Raw genomic sequence first — 24,488 nt, 5'->3', positions numbered from 1 at the left:
AGTGTTTGTTGGAAAGGTAATCCAACTGGAGGCCACAGGACTGGTGTTGGGATCGATGTGTATCACTCCCACTCTTCTCATAGCCAGCTCATTTCAAAGTCCCTTTTGCCATACTGATCCCTGGATCAAGAAATGGAGGATGTGCTACCATGGAATTGGCTGAATCCCTCTTCTTCGGGTGTGTCCCCCTCCAGAGATGGTTCCTCGGGATAGTAATATTATGTAATTACACACAAAAATTTTAACTGAAGGCTGAGTCAGGCAGCAGCTATTACAGGGATGTTTCTGAGAAGCTCCAAACATTTTTTTATTTGGTCTGAATTTTTTTTCTTAATTATAATGTGTGCGGTGTTACATTTAGCAATACTAGTAACTGGTGGAGGGGAAGTAGATGACTCAGAGGATTGGTAATGAGATACACAGACTTTCACCTCAGCAATTCAAATCCAGCTCATGTCATTAATGTTGAGATGTTATTGCCTTCTAAAATTGTTTGATGCCCTGTGTGGAATGAGTTTGGTGGCATTAATCCACCTCCTCAGGTACAAAAATCCCCACCATAAAAAACGTCTCTACTCTGGCCTCCACTACAGTTTGCTACTCTCGATAGCAGGCTCTGAGGAAAAGCTAATGAATGAAAAGGCATAGACACTGCACTACTCTCTCACCCTTACTGATCTTGGTAAATCACTGTGGAAATATGTGTCCACCGTGTAGTTGTGTTACTGATAGAAGAGTTCAGTCCTAAGGCTGTCAGCCTAGCGCTTTTCACCAGCACTTCTTTCTGCACCAGTCGAATGGCATGTTAAGCCCACTGAATAAAAGTGAATCCTGGAGCCTACCCTGCACACCTAATTCAATCCTCCACACAGTAAATATGAAGACACTTTTGACGTACAGGTACTGAGGCTGCACAGGCACTAATGCAAGGACAATCTGCGCACAGTCCTCCAGGCAAACCCAATACAGGGGGAAACAAGTGATGTGGAGAGTCCATCCTTGGTGACATAATCTTACAGCTAAAGCCCAGAACTGGGAGATTTGAGGGTTGTTTTTTTTACCAGTTCTGCCAAATACTCTGTGTTACCTTGAGTAAGTCATTTAATTTGCCTGTGCTTCCATTTCCTCATCTGTAAAATGAGACTAACACCTACATACCAGACAGGGTATTATGCAGCTAAGTTAATTGCATTATCATTATTATTATGATATACTGGTAATGTGCAAAATATCATTAGTTATCATTATTAATTTTGCGTGTATTAATTATAATTCCTATCAGTGGCCTCCTTACAGTGGTCAAAGTGAGCAAGAGTGCTTAATACTGTGGTGGTTTTTTTAAACTGGAAAAAGCATGATGGAAACAATGAAGTAGTAGCTGTTTTCAGAAGTTAGAAATATATCATGAAATGCCTTAACAGCTGAATATTTTTACCTATCTTAGTTGCACACATTATGTAATATTACTGAAGGAGAACAGGGATAACAATTCTGTCTTTTAAATTTGTTTACTTTGTCTATTTGACAGCACTTCAAGTAAAAGTTTTAAGAGTATCTAATTGATTTAGAAGTCTAAGCCTCACTTTAAAAAGTGAGTTAGGCACTTAGGCCCAAATCCTCTAAGTATGTAAGCAGTGCTTAATGTGTAATGAAAGAGATACTGGGGCTCAAGCAATTTTTTTACATTCATAATTAATGCAGCAAGCCCAGAGGTGCCAGGACTATGAACTGCCAAGCCTAGATGTGCCATGGCTCAGCCTGGCAAGCCCTGGCACAACTTAAGCACTGTATGTAAGTGTCTAACTCCCATTGATTTCAAATGGGTAGAGAGAGACCAACATTTAAACAAATAGAAAAACGTGATTGTAAAACCACAAAAAAATTGGCAGGGAGAAACAAGGTCAAGGGTAGTCCCTGAAACTATCCTTAACTTTTCTTTTAATTGGACTAGATTTCAAGCTGATGGTGGTCCCTTTAAAGGTTTAAATTGCTGTACTCTATGCAGTGTTTGAGTCTGCCTATATACAGAGGCCAATGAGGAACATGTTCATTCTAGCTGGTCTGGTATGGAACTGACAACCAGCTCAACTTCACTGCTTCAGGGGGACATTTTGGCAATACTGGAACCTTCACACTGCAAACAGCTTTAATGGTTCTGGCACAAGCCTTGAGACGGTTTTGGCCTTGGCTCAGATATTTTAGACTTTTATTATATGTGAGGGTCTCTGTTCAAAAAGGATCCACACGAACAAAGTGTTGCAAAGCCTGAAATCTCCACAACACTTTAGGAACGTACTGGCATAAACTGCTCCTGGATATTGTATTTGTGTTGGTCGAGCATAATCAGCTTTTATATTTGTCCATGACTGCCATTAAATGGATTCTGTCTTTTCCTTTCAATAATTTCATGTCCTACATAGTATTTTGACAAAGGATAGGGTGTAGGCTTGGGACAAAGATTAATTGTTTGTTAGTTGTATTCAAGCCAAACTAGGAGTTCTTAACCAAAAAAAAATTGTGCCTGCCAAATGATAATCTTAGTTCTGTGTTTTGGTCTCAGTTTGTAACAGGCTTCCTGTGAAATTCTTGTCCTTTTCCCATTTTCTGTGGGGCATTTAGTAGCCTATTGAACTAATGTGGGTATAAAGCAATGAACACAGCTACAGCTATGTCACAGAGGGGTCACAGATTCCATGACTTCCTGTTTATTTTTAAAAGGGGTCACTGGGGTCACCGTTGTCCCTCCACCCCTCACATCAGGAAATCCAAAGCCAGGGTACACTCCATCCGCTTTCAGATCTCAACAAATCCTATTTGTTGATTGCATTTTTGGATGCAAAGGAGCAAGGCGAAGTGTAAGGATAAGAGAATGTGACATTCCCTATTTATCAATCTGAGGAAAACTGTTAGAAGCTTGACTTATCAACTGTCCTCATTTCTGGCACCTGGCAACATTGCTCATAAGTCTCTATTTTTAATTGGATTATAGTAACCTCTGAACTTCTCTAGTATTTTCATAATCCTGTCCCTTCCTGGCAAGACACATTGTAAATATCTGTTGCAGCTGACTCTCTAACACAGAGGAATAAGGTCATTTTGCTAGATTTTTCAACTGTGCTACTTGAAAATGAAAAAAGTCAGCTGCTGGATTAAAAACAAAATTAATTAAAAGGTTTAACATTTTCCATTCTCTCCAACAAACGCATTTTGCTCTTACAAATTTTGCTGCAGACTATCTCAGCAGGCGCGCAGTAGTCTGCTATACATTGCAGGATTGGGCATTTAGTTTTTTTACATTGTATCTCCCTGAAAATTAGCATACTCATATATATGCATGAATACTTTTTTTAAAGGAAAAATCATAAAAAAATTAATAAACCATAAAAAAATCATAACAAAATAAGGAAAGACTTAGCATCTCCATATTTCAGGCCTTATCTGTGGACAAGTGGCGTATCAAGGCCTTCCTGATGTTTCCTTTTCATAAATGTCTTGCAAACATGGTATCCCATATCCACTAAGAAATTATTCCAAAAAAGTCCCTCATAGCAAGCTTCAAAGAGTCAATAACAGGGTTCCATATAAAGTAAAAAGCTGGCATCAAACTTCTGTTTGGATTTTTTTCTGATTCTCTGACACATTTTCTTCCAAACTGAGCTAGTGTGATGACCTTAATCTCGCCTTTTGGCATTTTATTTTTTATCCAGTGTCTCCTTTAACTTCTGCTACCATCAGTTAGCTTCCATTGTGAACAATAGCCGTACAATACATAGAAACATCCAACATAGTGATTATTAACAGCTTTTAAAAATATAAGCCTGATCCTGTAAACACACACACGTGCTTAATTTTAGGCACAAATAGTTCCATGGGAATCAATGGTAGTGTTCATGTTTGAAGATTAGCACGTGTATTTAGGCCCTGATCCTGCAAACAGTTAAGATCACATGTGGCTTTAAATTCACTGGGACTACTCACATGCATAAAGTTACAAGCGCACATAAATGTTTGCAGGATGAAGGTCTTACTATGGGCCTATTCTAAAGCTCATTGAAGTAAATGGCAAGATTCCCACAAAGTGAGCTGTAGCTCACGAAAGCTTATGCTCAAATAAATTGGTTAGTCTCTAAGGTGCCACAAGTACTCCTTTTCTTTTTGCGAATACAGACTAACATGGCTGCTACTCTGAAACCACTGACTACAGCGGGCTTTGAATCAGGCCCTATGTCCTTGCTATGCTATTAGAAAAGGACATAATAAGATAAGACTTACTCTTGTCAATACTTCCACTGAAGTCAGTGACTAAAGCTGGCAGGATGTGACCTAGATTTTACTTTCTAAAAATTTATTTTAAAAATCTCACAGGCATTTTGTGACACAGAGCAGCAAGTCCAGTGTGGCTATTTTAAGCTGCATCTTTGAATGTAGTACTTTTCATTTTAACCTTGGCTGTGCTGTTATTTTACCAAATTCAACTTCCCTCACAATGAGGCCCCTTCAGGACCGTTTGGCATTTGTCTCCGCAGTGGATGTTTCTTTTTCACTAGAAAAGTTTGCTGAAATGTTTCCTTAGGGATTAGTTTCAATTGAATGAACAGCATGCAACATTTGCTGCCTCACTAATGCTGCAGCGTGAATTGTATATTTCAAAATTTGTAAATAGAAATGTTTGGGGTTTTTTTTTTACAGAAGAACATGGTATTTTAAATGAAAAACAAAACTTCTAAGGTTTCTAAAATGGCCATCACAGCCTCTCTCCTAAGCAGAGTGAGTGGCCATCTACAGGCAAGTCCCTGTGGTTGCTTTAGCTTCTGAATCATTTGGCACTTATCTTGCAGGACTTCAATAAGTAAATCACCTTTAAAGTCAGCTTACATTTACTTTTTTGTAAATCCTTTCAAGCAACCTAGCACCTTCAATAACAATAACAAGGCAGAAATGTCAGTAAGTCAATGGGAGTTTTGGCTGCAAAGGTTGCCAACTTTCTAACTGTACAAAACCAAACACCCTTTCCCCACCCCTTCTCCAAGGCTCCGCCCTGCTCAGTCCATGCCCCCCTCCCTCTGTCACTTGCTCTCCCCCACCCACCCTCACTCGCTCGCTCATTTTCACCAGGCTGGGGAGGGTCCCTTTTCGACTGAGTGTTCTGGTTGAAAACCGGACACCTGGCAACCCTCGGGAATGGGCCTTAAGTTTTAAACTGAAGTATCTAGTTCTCACAAATGCAAAATAACTGCGTACCCAAAAATGTGCATAAATTAAGGCTGTACTTTAATGTCAGGTTTTAGTTGGCCCAACTTGCAAGGCTCTACACTCAGCTTGGTGGCATTTCTGTTTATTTGGGTAGTACATGAAAACTTTTGAACACAGCATTGGATCAATTACAAAATTTCAGAGAATATTTTAGTTCTCAATGGAGAGAACCCTATGGATTTTTAAATTCTGTATAGCTCAACAATTGATGGCACCCATTAACACCTTTCAGCATAACTATCACCCTCCCCATCACAGCTCTGCCCATCCTCCCAATATCACTTACCATGTTGACACTCTGCATTACATATCTCCCAGACAAATAGAAAAGAAATAATAATGGTGGGGAGAAGTTTGGAGCATGGAGGGAATGGGGGGCACACACAGCGCCTGACATGGAGGAGAGAATAGTAAACCCAGGTAGGGGGTGAAGGAGAAATGGGGGCATACAAAGCCCCTGGCATGGGGGACAAAGGAGGAAGTGGGGGGAAAGAGGGAGGATGGTGCTTGACCTACAGTTATGAAGTGTGCACCCCCTAGTGGTGCAAACGAATAATTCAATTACGTCAACAGAAACCACTGATGAAATAACAGTCTCACTATGCACAATTGAGGGTATATTGTTTTATAATGGGCCATATCCTGCTCACCATGCACCCACAGGCAGTCCTATTGAACTCAATTAAACTGTGAGTAAAGCAAGCCCTCAACAGTTCTCTGCAGGCAACGTGGCATTACCACAAACCACCAGTAGGTGTCCACTAGCAGTAACGCTATTCTTCTATATAGTATTACAATAACATAACAATGGGTATTTTAGATAGATTAAGCCCAATGGGCTAGATTCTGTAAAAAAGAAAGAAAGAAAAAGAACTGAACATATCCTTTGTTTGACTTCCATACTAGTAAGGCCATGAAATGATCAGGTTTGGGGAGCTTATAGGACGTGATATAAAACCCACATTTTCTATTTAATCTAGACACTGTTTGAGGAAAATCGTGTTCAGCTTTTTCACGAGTGCTGTAATGTTTCTCTCCCGTTTTTCCAGAGTTAACTGGAAGCGATAAAATGATAGTTAAAAACTTAAAATTGCTCATCTTGATTTTCCCAACAAGCTCTGGTTCTTATGGGGGGGAAAGTAATCGCAATTTTGCCCTCCAGTTTAAAGCCTGCCACCGCTGAACGGTTTGCTCCCTCCCTCCCCTCCCCGCCCCTTTACTAACACCGCAAACTGCTCATGATCGTAAATGCACAAACACTCGTTCTTGGCTCCCAACCAACATATATAAATACATGCAATTTTTCCTTCAAAGAACCTAGAGGCTAAGCAAGAGGGCAAAGGAGTACGTGACTAAAACATCCTAACTTCCTCTTTCATAAGTCATCACATGATGAAGTACAATTACAATTCCTGCCTTGTCTCTGCGAATCGCAGACGCATTGCCTCACCCTAGAAACCCTGCGCTCCTCTGCGAGTGTGTCGGCAGCAATTTCTGCAGCCGGGTTGGCAGGAATCCAATTTCAGTCTGGAGAGAAAGGGCAGTGGGTGGAAGGCAAAAACAAGGATCTGTTTACTTAGTATACATTGATAAAGCTTCTTTAGAAGGAAAAAAAAAGTAGCTTTAAAAGAATTTGACACAGTATGAACGGGGAGCTGTTGTGAAGCAGAAAACAAGACGTGTTAACCCCTTTTAGCCCTGGGGGAAAAAATCAGGACGGGAGTGTAGTCCAAAAATTAGCCATTTCATTGACAAGCTAACCTCAGGAAAGTCACTAGGGCTGGGCTGCTATACCCATGAAGTTGAAAATATTAACGGATGATTAATGGGAAACTAAAAGAAACTCTCTCCTTTTATGTGTGGGAGAGAGAGATCCTACAACTAGACCATGTTTTTGAATTTCGTTTATAGCTGACGGGGCAGCCCCAAAAGGGCAAGGTTTGGTTCGAGTGAATGTGCAAGGCGGTGTTTACATTACTCTTGCTTCACTCGGGAAGGATTTACGGGCGGGGAACGGCTTAACCCTTGAAGGGACAGATTGCATTACGCCGGGGGCAAGTGGCGTGTGTGGGGATCTGCGTTATCACCGGTTGCAACTGGTTCGGGAAGTGTTACCCCTAGTTCCACGGTGTGTTCGGGGATGAGCGGCGTTGTATCAAAATCCTCGTTGCACTTGCACTGATGTGGGTGGGGGGAAGCGGGTTTTGCATCAACACCGGTTGCACGGCGCGCGCGCGCTGTAGGGGGGAATGACACTGTCGGAAGACGCATTAGCGAGCAGCACCGTTTCTGGAAATCCCCCAGAGCAGAATCATGCGGCGTTTGCATGAAAAAACGCTTCAGTTTTGGGATTAAATATCCTCCGTGTAATTTCAGAACAGGGTTTTTCATGTGACATAAGATCAACACAATTGTTTCTCCGAGGGTGGTTTATTCCCCCCCCTCCCGCCCCGCGCTTTTAAAAAAAACCCTTTCAAGGCACCTGGCATTTTCAACAGCAGCACGGTAGAAACCTTAGCAAGATTCCACCCCCCTGGCCAAGCCAGTAGGGGAGATCATATAATTTACACTCGCCTCGTCCAACAGAGCCAGCTCATTCCAGTCCAAAGAAGAAAGGTTGGGGGTGGGGTGTGTTGAGAGACAGCGGCCTACGGCGTTTGATTCTCGAAAAAGAAAAGAAAGAAAGTGGAGCTCGAAAACTTGACAGATAAGCTGAGCTTGACGATGGGGCGGGGGGGGGGGGGGTCATTTCCCTAGCTTAACTCTGCAGTTGGATGAAAGCATTCGCTTGCAAATAGGGCAAGGACATGATATCTATTTACTTGTTCGCTTTGATGACATCGCACTAATTAGCTCCATAAAAATATCTTGTGTCCACGCTACGTATCGTGTACGTGGGCTGCAAAGGACAAAACATCAAAAAGCCCAGCTGGGTCTGTAATTACAAGTCAACCCCATGCCCTCCGCCAGTCGGTTCTGCAGTAACAAATCTCCCAACAGCAACATAGTCTGCAGTGGGAAATCAGCCTCATGCCAGCCTGTCTCAGTTACTGACGAGCGGTACGCCCGAGTAACAAAAGCCTCAGCTGGTTGTCAGTGCAAAGGGAGAGAGTACTACAGTATAGAATGCGGCTCATACACCCATTCCTGTGTACTGTACATGCTGCTCTTCTTGCTACGTTAAGTAAAAGTTAAGCCTGGCAGTGGGAGGGAGCTTTTAGAGCCCAGAAATAGCAGCAAGGGAGGCGGTACTTAGTGCTGTGACGGGGCATCGGCGGTGCTGGCTGTAGATTCTCTCTCTGAGTCTGTCCCTGGAATGTGCATTTCGTTTAATAAGGTTTCAAGTGCCAATTGCATAGAGTCACGTCCCTCACCGAGTCTGCGCAAAGGGCGCAGCTGCAGCCCTGAAACAAAATGCGGACGTCAGAGGCTAGAGCTCAGCTTCCTCCATCCCTCCCTTTGTAACCTACATAACTCAGCAGCAGCACTGTGGGAATGGTGACCCAAAAGCAAGAGTTTGAGAGAACAGCTTCCACTTTGTTTACTCTGCACAATCACACACACAGCTCTCTCTATATATTTGGACTACTTCTGGGTTGAATGATGACTTCATGTGCAAATGACAAATGAACAGAACAACATCCCTTTCTCTTTTTGACTGGCTGCAATTGTCAGACGAGCTGTTTGGGATTCTCAGTGCGGAAGAAGGAAGGGAAAAAAATGTCCGCAGGTTGGGGAGGAGAGAGATTGTGTTTCTTTGCTAATCTGCACTAGAAAATGGAAGGGTTGTGGCTGCAAATGACAAGGAAACCTAAAATTTCCCATTTCCGAACCAAATGAAACAATTATTCACAAATCCAGAAGAGCTAAATAGCAATTGTATTTATAATGGTCTTCTACCTTGGCGTAAGGCAATGAAAAAACAATCCTTATACATGTACAAGGAAATTACATTACTTAGCGCTTTCGATTTTCCAGGCGCTGTACACATAACTAACTCTCGCAACCCCCTGGCTGTTGGGTATTATTAACCCCTTTTAACAGAGGTGGGAAACTGGGAAAGTTGTGAAGTCAAAGGGATCGGGCCCGGAGTGATTTCCTCAAGGCCACGAAGCTTTAGCGTCAGAGGCAGGATTAGAACAAAGGTTAGATTAAATTCCAGCCAAAAATCAACCATCACAAAATTCATCCTATAAAATATTTTTTAAATCAAGTAAGGTGGCATTGTTTTTAAAAACACTTTTGCTCAATAAAAAGATTTTTTTCAATCCTGCCTGACATAATTAGCACTTCTCTCCTCAGAGCACTTCACAAACACTTCCTAGGCTGCAAAGAAGATGGGGAAAGGAGCTAAAAGACCCCTATTTGCATCCCATTCACATGTGCAAGCCCTTGCCGCTCCCCCACCCTCGGCTGACTAGGAGGGAGCTGGCTATTCTTGCAGCTCTTGTTGTCTTGGGACTCTTGGCAGAAGTTCAAGGAGCAGCACCAGCAGCAGGCGGCCAAAGGAGAGGGCGCCCAGCGCGCAGGCGCTTCGAGGCACTGTCGAAGAATCGAGTCACTGGAGCAGAGCGCACAGGCGGCGGCTGCTGCTGCTGCTGCTGCTGCCGGAGTCCCCGCCCCAGTGCGAGCGCCCGGGCTGCAGTAGTGAGCGAGCGAGCGGGACAGGCGGAGTGAGCCGCGCGCTGGAGTAGGCAGCCGAGTGTGCAGCGACGGGGCTATGCGCTTTCCCGCGTCCCAGTGACTCCAGCCGGGAGGCGTCCGCGCCCGCGCCCGGGAGCCGCTTGTTTGCAGGGGGCGGGCAATCGGCTGAAGATCCTGCGGCAGCTGCAAAGCCGGAGCCTGCCCGTTTGGTCTCCGGTTGCTGGAGGAGGAGAAGGACGCGCGGGGGGCGCTCGCTGCCCCTGGGCTGGGACATGTCGTCCGCGGCGGTGGCGGCTGCTTCCCGCAGGCAGTCGTGCTACCTGTGCGACCTGCCCCGCATGCCCTGGGCCATGATCTGGGACTTCACCGAGCCCGTCTGCCGGGGCTGCGTCAACTACGAGGGGGCCGACCGGGTGGAGTTCGTCATCGACACGGCGCGGCAGCTCAAGCGGGCTCACAGCTTCCAAGAGGGCCGGGCCCCGCCGCCGCCGCCCCACGCCAAGCAGCCACCGCTCAGCGCTAAGGAGATCCTAGTGCAGCAGCAGCAGCAGCTGAACCACACGGCCGTGGCGGGCGACGCGGTGCCCCGGCCCCAGCCGCAGCCCCTGGAGCGCTACCCGCTGGCGGCCGCCGCCGCCTCCGAGCGACAGCCGCCCCGCCTGGGAGCCGAGTACGGCGGCAGCCGGCAGGTGAACGGGATCCTCGTGCCCAACGGGTTCCCCAAGCCCGAGGAGCCGCCCGAGCTGAACCGGCAGAGCCCGAACCCGCGGCGGACACACACGGTGCCGCCCACCCTGGTGCCGCTGATGAACGGAGCTTCCCTGTCCGCGCCCATCAGCATCAGCAGCCGGGCCGCCGCCGCCGCCTCGCTGGCCGCCATCTCAGGGGCGCCCGCCCCCATGCAGGTCTCCGTCTCCCAGCAGCAGCCGCCGCCGCCGGCGCCCGGGGAGCTGGGGCACAAGCGGCCCGGCTCGGTGTCCTCCAGCAGCAGCAGCGGCGGCGGCGGCGGCGCGGGCGAGCACGAGAGCAAGGAGAAGCAGCCGCGGGGCTCGGCGGAGGAGCTGGGGGTCGAGGGCAAGGGCCGCGGGGGAGCGGAGCAGGAGTGGCTGGGCAAGCCCAAGACGGTGCGGGACACGCTGCTGGCGCTGCACCAGCACGGGGGCCACGCGGTGCCCTTTGAGAGCAAGTTCAAGAAGGAGCCCGGCATGGCTGGGAGCAGGCTGCTGGGGTACGAGAGCAACGGGGCCGTGGCCAAAGCAGGTGAGGGGGAAAGAGGGTGTCGGGCCCCCCCCCCCCATAGCAAACCCCGACCTCCTAACTCCACTTCCTGGTGCCTAACGCGGCACCGTTGCTTAGGCGGCAACGTGTTCATGTGCTGAAGCAGCACAACAGAGAGCTATGAGTCAGGGCTGGCGGGTAGACACTGACAGGGAGAGGGCTTTTCCCTCCCTGCGACGTCCTCGCCATAGGAGCTGCAGTGAAGGCACCAGTAACCTTTTCGCCTACTAGCTGCGCTGTAGGGGTGTGCTTTTGCAGGTTGCATGCCTGCAAGTGGTGGGTGAGTGTGCACATGGACAAGTTGTATAGACTACACACACATATTTTGGCTGTGTGCCATGTTGTGTGTATGCATTTGCATACGTCATACTGTATAATTGGTATTTGTGTGCAATGCCCTGGCTGTGTAGTCATTTAAAATGGAAGCCTTTTCAAGCTTGATGTGTGTAGCTGTAACTCCTTTATAGCTGCATTCATCTGATTGCTTATTATTATTTATTTTTTCCTTACGCATTTCTCCTCCCCATTCCTTTGTATTGCTAGGGGCTCGGGCAGCGAGGAAGAGGAAGCCTTCCCCAGAACCAGAAGGTGAAGCTGGACCGCCTAAGATCAATGGAGAGTCACAACCCTGGTTGCCAACCTCATCAGAGGGGATGAAAATGTCCATGACTGCTACGTCTTTCATGTCCCCACCACCACCAACTGCCTCGCCTCATTCCAACCGGACCACACCGCCTGAAGCAGCCCAGAATGGCCAGTCTCCTATGGCTGCGCTCATTTTAGTAGCAGACAATGCAGGGGGCAACCACTCCTCCAAAGATGCCAACCAAGTTCACTCCACCACCAGGAGGAATAGCAACAGCCCGCCCTCTCCATCCTCTATGAACCAAAGAAGGCTGGGTCCAAGCAGGGAGGTGCCAAGTCAGGGGACAAACACTGCTGGGGGATTGGAGCCGGTGCATCCTGCCAGCCTCCCGGACTCGTCTCTAGCAGCCAGTGTTCCCTTGTGCTGCACCTTGTGCCACGAGCGCCTGGAAGACACCCATTTTGTTCAGTGTCCCTCAGTCCCTTCCCACAAGTTCTGCTTCCCTTGCTCCAGACAAAGCATCAAACAGCAAGGAGCTAGTGGCGAGGTGTATTGTCCCAGTGGGGAGAAATGCCCTCTGGTGGGCTCCAATGTCCCTTGGGCTTTCATGCAGGGGGAGATTGCGACCATTCTTGCAGGAGATGTGAAAGTGAAAAAAGAGAGAGACTCGTGACTTTTCCAGGTCACAACTCAACATTACCTGTAACTAAAACTGCTTGAATTGTGTATATATCTATAAATATATATATATATATCTCCAAGACAAGGGAAATGTAGACTTCATAAAACATGGCTGTATAATTTTGATTTTTTTGAATACATTGTGTTTCTATATTTTTTTGAAGACAAAAGGTATGTACTTAAAGGCATTTCCTCTTTTTGTTATTAGCAACTATTTGTTGTGCTTCCTTGGTGACAGTTACTGTTCAGTGTAGGCTGTGACTTGCGCTGCTTTTTTTAGAGAGCACTTGGCAAACCAGAAATGCTTCTAGCTGTATTTGTATGCACTTGTTTCTTTTTAAAATGCCAAATACATTTTCTGACATTGTAAAGATCGCCTTACTGTCTGTGATTCCTTATTTTTGGGCCTTGCTCAGAGTAAAGCTGGATGCGTACAGATTTGATATAAAATGGTAGTGGGGGAAAAAGACTGATAGGGTGAAATGGGATGTCACCATTACAGCCGAAAGGCAGGTGAATATTAGAAAGCACAAGTGGTTTCTTTCTGAAACATTGTTCTCTTGTTGCAAAAGCAGATTTTTTAGACTGAGTCCAATTCCACTCTGTTTCTAGAAGGAAGTTGCCTTCATAGTAGGATGTTGAGAGATGTTTGAGAGGCGCTGCTGAGTTAGGGATTTCTGGGTTGTTTGCCTTTTTTTTCCTAAAAGGCAAAGTTGACCACAGTTCACGTGATTGGTTGTAAGATTACAGAACTGCATTTATTCATTGATTACATAATGTTAATGCAGAATTTTGGTAATAAACTTAATTACTGTATTGGTGTGTACACCAGTATAGCACTGCCATCTTTAAAGATCCATAGCTGTTTTAGTGCCACTCACATACTATTTCTGCTTGGGGAAAACTAAAGTTGTGGGTTTTTTTGTTTTTTTTTTAATTTGCACATAGTGCAGGTGGACTTTGAGTTTGCTTATCAGTTACTTATAGTACTGTTGATATTGTTAACTATCTCTTACATCATATTTCCAGATAGTGGCAGGTACAAGATGGTACAATGACAGAAGCAACTGAGGTGCTGCCAGGATTGCCTTCGGGCATTTCAGTGACAGCCCAAATGTGGGTGGAAGAAACCTGTAATCTCTGTTATGTGTGTTTTTTAAAACAAACCTAATACTACTTTTCTGAAAATGAAAAAATAAACTGGTGGAATGAAAGCAATTAGGGTTTCACAAAAGGGGCATGCCCCGCCTTTTTAACTACTTTGGAGTACTCTTTGTAAAGTCATTTCTTTTGATCAAGCTTCTGCATCAATCAGCAAGCAGACTTTTTTTTAATCAATAAATCATTACTAGAAATGGCTAAGTCTTATAGTGATGTTTTTGTGCAGTTTAGTTCATTAGCAACACCGCAAAAACCCTGATATTTAGGTGTGTTTAACTTGGTCATAAACAATTGTTCTGGGCAGAAACACGACTACAAGTTCTCATCCCTGGGGCAAATAATATAATTTTTCCAATTTTTTTAGGGGAAAAAAAAATCTGTTCAACTAACTTTAACAGTTTGGGATGCTTTTTAATAGAGTGTTATGATCATATTCAGGCTGCTATTTAATGCAGAGTAGATCGTTTGGGGAAGATTTTTTTTTAATGGTCATTATTAATATTTGAAACTCAGAACTGCACATCCATAGTCATTTTTTTATTAAGTGTTTCAATGAGCACACCACTAACATGTTTCTTATTACAGGTCAATGTAATATTAAATACAGACTTGCATGGTAAACCAATTCATTGAGTCAATATTACGCTTTAAAATTATACCTATAGTTCAGATTGGTGTCTTATGTAAACATGCAGACAAGTTGGAAAAAAACGCACATATATACAACTGTAAAGGATACTTTGAAACACTATGGTCTCTGTAAATGTGTATTTAGCACTTTATTAAAAAATGGATTTCAAGCCGATAGATGGTAACAAGTTCTTCAGAGTTGTTTGGCATAATAACTCATAGTATGAAGTGCGTATGTTTTTGATAAAATGATATCCCTACTAAAAACTGCATGAAACGATTGCTCTGCTGTGTTGGCCAACTGTTCACCTTTGAGCACCTTGACGCGAGGTGGGAAGGTAACTTTTCCCGCTACTCAAGCATATCCTGCTTCCTGGTCTGACTGACATTTTTGTGGCTCTCCAAGGAGGCCTTTCACTTAATCTTTTATCTGGAGGAAGTGTGTCAATATATTGTGGCCCAACAGCATCTTTGGACTTATTCTTTAAAGTAGTTCAAAGGGTGGGAATTCTCAGGCCTTGTTGTACTAGGTGATGGTACATAGACAACACAGGTGAAAAAGAAATGTCAGAAAGTTACTATACCTGTTCTGACATCTAGTCCCGAATCAAATCTCAATTGATTCTAATACACATGATGACATTTCATTATTACAAAAGTGCTTGAAACCAGTATGCCTTTTTTTATTTCTCAAATTTCAGTTGAACTAAGTTTGTCTTATTTTGTTGCTTGCTGAGTTATGACATCACAATGATCACGTTATTCACTAAACCAATTTAGTGTTTCCTTGGCTACAAAGCTTTTTTTTAAAAGTTCTTTAGCTACAATAGTGCTACTGTTAATCTTTTAAAACTTTTTTAAAGGTGATAGTTTGCGTAGTAATAAAGTGTTTTAATGAAGAATGTGTGATTCTCAAATCTCACTTTAATTACTCTTTTTAAAGTTTTTACTTTCTACTGGAATATCACCTGCACTATGCTTTTGTTGTTTATAACTGCTAAACTAACACATTACTATTTTTACCTATTTTTTATCTTTGGCATTAAATAAAATATTAGGAGCTTTATGCACTTCCTGTGAGTGGTTGGTTTTTTTTTTTTTTAATTAAAAAAAAAATTAAACTGGAAGTCTACAGCCACTGAAGTGCAATGATGTAGTGGCAAAATCAACAGGATTTTTTAAAAATACACCTTTTTGTCCTCAGTAGCATATAGGGAAGCAAAAAGCAGGGATGAGAGAGCTGAAACATGGAAAGGGCAGAACGAATTGTCAATTGGGAAAATGAAATTCCTCCTTCCAAGAAGAGTAGAGGGCAAAAGGGTAAGAGCCCTCTCATTTTATTCTTGGTTTTTATATTATGGTGCAGTATCGTCCATCAGAGCCCCTAGTGGGTGGGGAAGTAACGTGGCATAAGGGAGACTATGATGGCCTTTGTGGTGGCCTTAGAAAACTTGGTATGTTTTTGGAGCGGTCTTCTTTTTAAAGAGACATGCTGTAAACCAGGCCCCGGCAACCATGTGTTTTATGAACTAATACTTATGAAAAGGGTATAAATACATTTGAATGTGCTCTCTAGTGGTTTATTATGTCAACAGTACCCCTGGATCTTTTCCTTCTGCACTTGGGCCAAATCCCACTTGCCCTGCTTACAGGGATAACAACAACAATGTTCCACTGATTTCAGTGGAACTTCACTTGCCAGGAAGGAGAGCAAGATTGTCTTTATTCTAGGTTAGCTGGAATCCTTTTTTTAAAAAAAGTCCAGACCATGGGGATGGCAAACACTATATTAACTATCACTTGGCATTTTAATCAGGCCATGGATTGCAGCAATCCATGGCCTGACTAAAATGCCAAGTGATAGTTAATATAGTGTTTGCCATCCCCATGATCTGGACTTATGATGGCCTTTGTGGTGGCCTTAGAAAACTTGGTATGTTTTTGGAGCGGTCTTCTTTTTAAAGAGACATGCTGTAAACCAGGTCCTGGCAACCATGTGTTTTATGAACTAATACTTATGAAAAGGGTATAAATAATAATAAAGTAAATCTTTTGATTGGGTCAACTATTTACATTTAGGGTCCTAAATCCTGCACTTAAAGATAAAACTTGTTACTTCTGTCAAAGTTTAGCCAGAGTAAGGAGTGCTAAATGGAGTGCTGGGCATTCAGGATAAAGGGTTTATTTTAGAAGATGCAACTTGAAGGTTGCAAAAGCAGTTTTTCTTATCCATTATCTGTGACTGCAGCTCTAAATAAAACTCTTCCTGATTACATTTTACTATTACAGTCATTCTAACCATAAATTAAAGCAGAGTTTGTTGGATTTGTTAAAAAAAGAAAGTCTAGACTGACATTAATAGACAAGCCAAAGATGTTTTTTCACACTTCTTGTTTCATATTATCAATGTGGCAGTCACCACAGAAAGTGCCTCAGGACCATTTATAGATTAGTTTTATTTGGTAATGCGTAAAAGGTTTCTCTTTCTGATTCCTAAGACTAGAAATGGGATCATTCAGAAAATGTTCAATCACATGGACGCTATAGAAGGCCTGAGTCATTTGCTTGCCTTTTGTTCAGTCGGAGAGATTGAGAAGACACGCCTTTCCTCTGTTACAGAGCAAGGTCAGGCTGTGCTAACAGATGAATGGAATACATATTTACCCATTTCATCATTCCAGGCTTTCTGGAGCTGGGGCGCCAGGATTAACTCATTCACTGCCTTTTCCAGACTATTATGAGATGCACTCTGTACAAATTCAGCATTAAGCCCACAGGTTAACTGTTAATCATACATTTTTCAAACAAATGAAGTTGAGCTGAAATTGTATGAAAATGTTTGCTTTTTAAAAGGAAGAGAAAGGGGGGGATGCAGCTCTAGTATTTTTAGAAGATCCTAAATACACTTCAGAAAATCATTTCTACAAAACTTCCATAAACAGGCCTGCATGGCTGGAGTGGGAACTTATAAAGTACAACATCCATTGTTTCAATAACTGAGTTTAGATAGGCAACACACATCTAGACTATCTAAACTCCTTTCTCTGCAGCTGAAGAACAGTTTTTACTGAGTCAGCTTGGGAAGATTTATCCCAGTAGAACCGTCAAAGTCCCCTACGGAGAAGAATCATGATACCAGATGTGTTCATAGAAAAGCTGTAAACTGTGTTCATATTATCACAATTTAACACTTGCAATCTTGCTTCTACCATTCGCTATCTTTAAAAGTTTATTATCCTTAACACACGATAACATTGCAAAATAGTAAGAGATTAATAATTTGTACTTAAACACAACATACTTTTAGTATAATGAGAAATAATGAAAATCCTAAAGAGAAATACAATATTACAGTGTCAGCTAGTTGGAACAGAGCTACAGTATCTTTTCTCAGAAATTTAATTTGTGTGTGTTACCAAACTGCTGTGGATAACATTGTACCCTGGTGAATGGCAATTGCCTTGGAGTTACATAATGGAAATAAATGGTGGGGAGAGGAGGACAGTGTGCAGTGCTGTTTACTTACCAGTGCTGAGTATTTTCATACACGTGGTAGAACAAAACAGGATCAAAGGCAAACAGAAAAAACTAGGGAGGATTTGCTGCACTGATATGGGAAAACAGGACCCTAGAAGGAATCCCAGCTACTTGCTTCGATAACACACAATTCCTGTTTAAAATCCCAGGGCTAGGTTCTGCTCTCATTTACAGACCGAAAATGCCATGGTCTTTAATAAGATTGCTGCAGTTACTCCAGCCAGCATTTGGCTCTTTGCTCTTTACATGGCTCATACCTCTCAAATTTAAATCTTTTAGCACCAATATTATAGGACTTACATGGGGGGGGGGGAGGGAGGAGGTTCCCCAGTGCCTCAAAAGCAGGCCTCCTGTTGGTGGTTTCACTCTTTTCCCTGCATGATTTCCAGTAGAGCCAGTTTCTGCTGTGCACTGGAAGCGATTACTTTAGAGGCAGAGTGTGTGTGGATGGGAGTGGAGGGTGCATAGGCTTGGCATAGGAAGGCTGTGCCCTGGAGCCAGGTTGGAGCCTTTCTGTTTATTAAAAGAAAAGGAGTACTTGTGGCACCTTAGAGACTAACGTATTTATTTGAGCATAAGCTTTTGTGAGCTACAGCTCACTTCATCGGATGCATACTGTGGAAAGTGTAGAAGATCTTTTTATACACACAAAGCATGAAAAAAATACCTCCCCCCACCCCACTCTCCTGCTGGTAATAGCTTATCTAAAGTGATCACTCTCCTTACAATGTGTATGATAATCAAGTTGGGCCATTTCCAGCACAAATCCAGGTTTTCTCTCCCCCCTCACCCCCCCCCCCACAAACCCACTCTCCTGTTGGTAATAGTTTATCTAAAGTGACCACTCTCCTTACAATGTGTATGATAATCAAGGTGGGCCATTTCCAGCACAAATCCAGGGTTTAACAAGAACGTCGGGGGGGGGGGGGTAGGAAAAAACAAGGGGGCAGCAGCAGGAGCCTCCAAAGGACCTGCAAGACAAAGGTAAGCTGCTTAGAGAGAAATCGGGGAAGAGGAAAGCAGCTGCCCTTTGATCATGGACCTACCCACTGGCGTTCTTCATCCACCCTGGATTTCCCCTGCATGCATCTCTGTAATTCTGTTAATTGTTCCTGATGCCTCTTTGACCCAGATTCATTGCACAATCCAAGGTACTAAAATGTAACCCTGCCTCGGCCTAACTTTCAGGTCTTGTTTGGGTGTCTGTTTGAAGGGGAGGGAAATAAGGGTGTACTGGGAGGCTGTACCTTGTTTAATCATCGCACGGGTTACATCCTCCACTTTGGGTTTTTTTTTTTTTTTTTTTTAATTACAGTAGCAGTCAGTGCCGTGGTTGTACAGTACCCACCGCAATCAGTGGCGTCTTATTAGTACGCTCGCAAGTGCAAACTTCATTAGCGGGGTTGCGTCGTGAGTAATTAGCTTCCCAGGCAGCGCTTTTGAGCTGCAGTCTAGTCACGTGCTGGGCCAGCGATCCAGGCTTGTTTAGGGCCCTGGTACAGGCAAGCTGAGTCCCTCCCAGTACTTAGCAGTTACACAACCGCGTTCACCTTCCCCACCGAGGCTCATCCTGCGATTCCCGTGGTTCTCTCTCAGGGCTAGAGGCTGAGCCCTGACCCTTTTGCAGTCTGGGGGACACCTCCAAGTGACTTCCGTGGGGACCACGCTGGGATTTCGTTCTCCCGTGTTGCAATGGCAAAGCACTAGCTCCCCAGGCTGGGCATGAGGAGGAGAGGAGCAGGGAGGCGCCATTCACAAAGAGAGCGAGCGAGCGCGCGCGAGAGCCCGCAGAACCACCCCCCACCCCCATCACAAAAGAGGCGACGAGACACGGAAACGTGCCTGACCCATGCATCCAGGCGGAGGGAGTCCCCTTCTGAATGAGGCAGTTCGTACAGTCACTGTGCACACAGCCCTTGGCTGGTGCAATAACAATAGCAAAGCGCTGGCTCATCGTGCAGCATTGCAGCCTGGGCATGGGGAGGAGCAGCCGCAGGCCCCGGAAGCTGCCTCTGCTCGCAGAGCTGAGAGCTCCCGTGCCCCCTCCCTAGCTGACTCTCCCGCGCCGGCCCCAAAGGGAACTGCACCAGCTGCGCTAGCTATAATTAGAGCGAGCAAGCCAGGAAGGTGATAATCCCCCTCCCCCCTCGCACCCAGCAGCCCCTCGGTGCCTCCCTCAGCCGCACCAAGAAAGGAATTCGTGTGTGTTGACTACAGCTCTTTATCTGGATGGGTCACCTCGTGGTGAACCAAATATAGTAAACGACGGCTGCTGCTAGCGACGCCGCTTCTTCCAAGGGGGAGAATCCGGCATTGCACAACCCAAGAAAGATCAAACGCATGGCACTCGCGCAACTGCCCTGAACCTAGTGCGGGTCATCAGGCAAATCTCCCAGGGTGGGGTGGGAAGAGTTGCCCAGGTAAACCCCGTTCAGAGCCTGTGTGTTCGGAGGAAATTTTGCTCATGTTTGGATCGATTTTAAGGCTGTTTTAAAAGTCATCTCTGCAAAGCACGGTATGGTCTAATGACCTGGACACAGAACTGGGAGCCAGGAATTCCTGGCTTCTAATCCTGGCTCTGCCGCTGACTTGCGGTATGGCCTTCAGTAGGTCATTCACCTCATGGTGGGGTTGTGAGTAAGATGATACACTCGCCTGTATTTTAAGGGATGTCCTTTATTTTTTGCTTCATGGCTGTATTATGACCTGCAATTTAAGAATTACTAAGGACCAGCAAAATAGTATGTTTTCAAGTAGTATTCATAGAAGGGATTATATGCTGTGATACAAATTTATTTATTTATTGTTTTGCATAACCATTAAGTTATTGTGAAGTGGATTCCTTATAAAGGTGCTGCCCCATATTGATTATTCAGTTCTCTATTTCCTTGAAATGTAGGTAGTCAACTCAGTTGGGAGGATTACTTTGGACTTGTCGATACAGGGAATTGTTCTTGAGTTAGGGGACAATCAGGAACAGATAATCAAGAACAACTCTAAGTGTAGACAAGCCCTTTTCATTGCTTGTCAACGCTTATGTAACGAGTGCTGGAAGTACAATGAATTATTTTATGACTACGGATTTTGCTTTGTTTTAGTTATAATACTTTGCACTTCTATTCCAACTTTCATAAGAGAATCTTCCAGTGCTTTACAAACATTAACTAATCTTCCAACATCCAAGTGAGGCAGGTAAATATTATTCCCATTTTACAGAGAAGGAAACTGAGACACAGAGAGGCTAAGTGACTTGCCAGAGGTCACACAGCAAGTCCATGGCAGGACCCAGAATGGAAGATAGTGCTCCTGACTCCTATACCCCTGTTCTAACAACTGTATTATTATGCTTCCTCTCTTAAATTTAAAGGTCCACATCCACAGAGGTACTTAGGCCCCTAGCCCTCCCAGTTTTAGACCCCACTGCAATTTGCAAAACTCTTGCTCGGCTGCTACCTGAACTCAGTTGATGTCTACATTTTTGCTGTATAAATTAATTAGACACCTATGTTTTTGCCTCTCAGCATGTGCGCTGCTGCTTCACTAAGTGCCTAGATGCCTGTCTCCTACCTAAGCCTTAGAGTGATCCATGCACTCTAAGGGGGTGAATATAGGTCTCTTCTGCAGATTTTGCCTGCAGAGCTTGATCTAGTAGGTGTGCTCAGAGACTGCCTACTACATCGGGTCCCATTCAAAATCTGGCTGGCAGTGGCACTGCTAGTATCTACTTTATACTTCTAGCCTAGTAATTAGCGCATTCATGGGGGAGAGCCAGGTTCAGTTCTCCCATAGGAGCAGATAGGATTGGAACAGGGGTCCCCCACCTTTCAGGAGCATGCTCAGACCACTGAGCTATGTGATTGTCTGATGTAAGGTGCCCTCAATCTCTTTTATTGACACTATTCCACTTTGTGGAAGTAATTAAGGAGTCACTGGGCCCAGGAAAGAGGGGGAATGACTCGGTAGTCTGGTAAGTAGGGCACCCACTTGGATGACCCAGGTGCCAGTTCCCCCTGCTTCAATGGTCTCTATAATTATTTATCCAGACTAGAGCAGCTTCAACAGAAGAGACTGAGGGAGGGGAGCTCCCCCTCCCTCAATTATCCCATAGCTCAGGAAATAGAGCCATCCCCTGAGGGATGGGAGACCTCTGTTCAAATCCTTTGTACCCATCAGACAGGCTGGTGGGAGTAGAACCTGGGTCTCCCCCATCCCAGATGAGTGCTCTAATCACTGGGCTAGAAGTTTGGCATCACCACCCTCATCATTGTGTGTGAAGTGAAGCAGGCACCTAATTCATTCTTGACAGAAAGAATTTAGGTGCCTAAGCTGCCTGACTCCAGGAGTGGGGTTCCCAGTTGTGGATCACAAGCAGAGACTGGTGTCTAACTCCGTCAGAAGGGAGAGGCTTGGTACATACCCCTCCCATTGGCTAGCTTTGGCAGCTCCTGCCTAGCATGCTGTCTTTTGTGGATTGCATTCATTCTTAGGTGCCTGTATCTACCCAGGCATACCTTTTCAGATCTACTTCATGTAATAATGAAACAAGAACAGTGCTCTAATCCACCTTCTCCATTGTAGATCACCTTTTATGGATTTTCGTAACTTGACAGTCTCTCACTCCAATGTTGAAGTCCTTCACCAGATGGCTATTTTGAACGTTTAAAATGTTTACTTAAGTCATGCTTCTCTTGCTGTACTTTCTTTCCGGATGTGATTGCTTGCCCCATGATAATATAATCTACTGTAACATTTTTATAGTAATATATTTTAATACATCAGCAGAGGAGGCAAAAGTCTCCTACTCATATAAAAAAAGTGGCATGGAATCTTTAATGTCCATGTAAAGTAGAAAGAACTTGATTTTTGGGGCCTCAGCCAAATGACCCCACACAGTAAATGGGGATGGATCTCAGTTTATCTGCCTCTGAAGGATGAAGGGTTGAGTGGAACCTGCTGGCATCTGAAGCTGTAGGCAGGGTAAGTAGTTCCAAATTTAAGCTTACATATCTGAGCTGTTCTCCTGCCCCCTGCTTTTGAATAGGAGAAGAAAAAAGAGCATAAATGGTAAGAAACAGACTGATTTTCCCCCATTGCTTTACAATAATAGACTTCCTTGTATGATTATATTGATGGAGCTTTTGTTTTTGTGTAGACCTTTTTCTTTTCCTGGAAGAGAAGAATAACATAATGTAACAATAATTGAACATATTCATTTTTTCCCATGACGTATTTACAGAATAGGAGGTAATTAAATAGCACCATCTTGGTTCAGTTATTATTTGGATTAACATAGCTTTAGAATTTTGGACACAATCAAAACTAGCTTCCATTGTTGTCGGACACATGTAAATAATAACCAGTCAGTGGGCAGTACTGACTTTGATCTTTTATTTTCTTCTTTTCGTTTTTGAAATCCATGTCGTAATAGCAGCAAGACATTCCAGGCAGAGTATTTCTGGGAATTATCACACTTGTTGAGTAGCTAATCACTTGGCCTCCTGCCACATCTCTCAGAGTACTAATAGTAATGGATTGGGGATTTCTGTGTGTGATTTTAGTGCTTATTAAAGATGCCAGATTGGCAGCCCTAGAAACTGAAGTTGTCTATTTATTATCTGTAAACAGGGACCAGTGTGAGCTGCAGCAGTGTGTGTGTCTCCATTCTGTGCCACAAATGTGCCCTGAAGAGGATAAACTGCTCTGGGGGTTGCTACCTTCTCTACCGAGCATGTCAATTTTGGAGGCTTGTTTTTCTGGAGAACTCCACAAGAAATTGAAGTGAGACCAACCAACTCATTTCATGAAGGCCATTGAAGAATCATCATCATTTTCAGTCACTACCAACCTACCCAGAACTTGACCTGGCGGATGAGAGACTCTGTATTTTATAGCTAATCCCCAGAGTTAAACAGTCCATAATTAACAGCAATATTATTAGTTCATGTGTTTTTCATTTTACACAGACAATGTCATTCTGTATGATATCATCTGAGGTGAATGCGCTGCCCACCATGTCTTCCTTATCTACCTCCCACTCCCAGTATCTTCTAGAACCCTTTTAAATAATAACCGTCAGATTCTATGTGCAGTGCAATTTCACTGACTTCAGTGAGGCTGTACTGGTATCACTGAGTGAAGACCCTAATAGTATTCTATAGTCACATTAAATCTTCTCTTTGGACTTGACCTAGGATTCGTTTATGTTTCTTTCCGATTAAAACACAAGGGAATATGGAGCATAATGTGATATGTGCCCATTTCATATTGAAATTATCCAAATAATGAGTTAGATACACAGACAAACATATTGACAATGCTGCATGTCTAAAACCAGCCTACAATGGGGTGTATAGCTCCTCTCAAGAGACTGACAGGGAAGCAGTTGAGTAAGCGCTACAGTTGCCTTGCATCAGTACAGATATGCAATGCGTACTGTTTCTTTTGGTTAATGACTTCCTGTCACTTGCTAATAAATCGAGATCTACTGCAATCCAAGTGGTTTTAAGACTGTTGTCTGGGAATTTCACATAGGCCATCCCAAGAGACGAAACAACATTCAACTAAAAAGAGATAGTGAAGAAAGGGTGTTAAACCAACTCCAGGAAGGGTTCTCATCAATAATAATGGCCCACATTAAGGAATATTCTCCCATAAATCGTGGTGTTGTCAGTTCTCCACGCCTACAGATGCATGGGAAACATTTATGCATCAGAAACAA

The 24,488-nt window shown here is 44.1% G+C and overlaps 1 protein-coding gene and 2 long non-coding RNA genes across 4 annotated transcripts in view; 2 read left to right on the top strand and 1 right to left on the bottom strand.

The window, feature by feature from the left end:
- LOC119565816 overlaps nt 1-7,753 on the bottom strand; it is a 71,577-nt gene extending 63,824 nt beyond the window's left edge. The window contains exon 1 of the long non-coding RNA XR_005224799.2: nt 6,704-7,753. This is a non-coding gene — a long non-coding RNA (uncharacterized LOC119565816). The remainder of the gene's footprint in view (nt 1-6,703) is intronic.
- Nucleotides 7,754-9,693: 1,940 nt separating this feature from the next.
- Nucleotides 9,694-14,408, top strand: IRF2BP2 (interferon regulatory factor 2 binding protein 2). Its single transcript, XM_037895269.2, has 2 exons — nt 9,694-11,157; nt 11,719-14,408. The coding sequence occupies exons 1-2, from the start codon at nt 10,170-10,172 to the stop codon at nt 12,432-12,434; spliced, it is 1,704 nt and encodes a 567-aa protein (XP_037751197.1). The 5' UTR covers nt 9,694-10,169; the 3' UTR covers nt 12,435-14,408.
- Nucleotides 14,409-18,713: 4,305 nt separating this feature from the next.
- LOC119565817 lies at nt 18,714-23,956 on the top strand. Of its 2 annotated transcripts, XR_006290058.1 has the most exons (3): nt 18,714-18,921; nt 19,086-20,190; nt 23,396-23,956. It is a non-coding gene; the product is annotated as an uncharacterized LOC119565817 (long non-coding RNA). The 2 variants fall into 2 exon arrangements; XR_006290057.1 differs by having other exon boundaries at nt 18,714-20,190.
- Nucleotides 23,957-24,488: the final 532 nt, after the last annotated feature.

The sequence above is a fragment of the Chelonia mydas genome, chromosome 3, assembly GCF_015237465.2.
Source record: "Chelonia mydas isolate rCheMyd1 chromosome 3, rCheMyd1.pri.v2, whole genome shotgun sequence".
Classification (NCBI taxonomy): Eukaryota; Metazoa; Chordata; order Testudines; family Cheloniidae; genus Chelonia; species Chelonia mydas.
The sequence above is the reverse complement of the archived record's forward strand: the minus strand, read 5'-3'. Positions and strand labels throughout refer to the sequence as shown.

What these genes read in the sequence shown, in the direction of transcription:
- IRF2BP2 (XM_037895269.2), top strand. Translation starts at nt 10,170, where the DNA reads ATGTCGTCCGCGGCGGTGGCGGCTGCTTCCCGCAGGCAGTCGTGCTAC. An exon ending in CGGGGCCGTGGCCAAAGCAG is followed by an intron (nt 11,158 to 11,718) that starts GTGAGGGGGAAA and finishes TTGTATTGCTAG; the next exon opens with GGGCTCGGGCAGCGAGGAAG.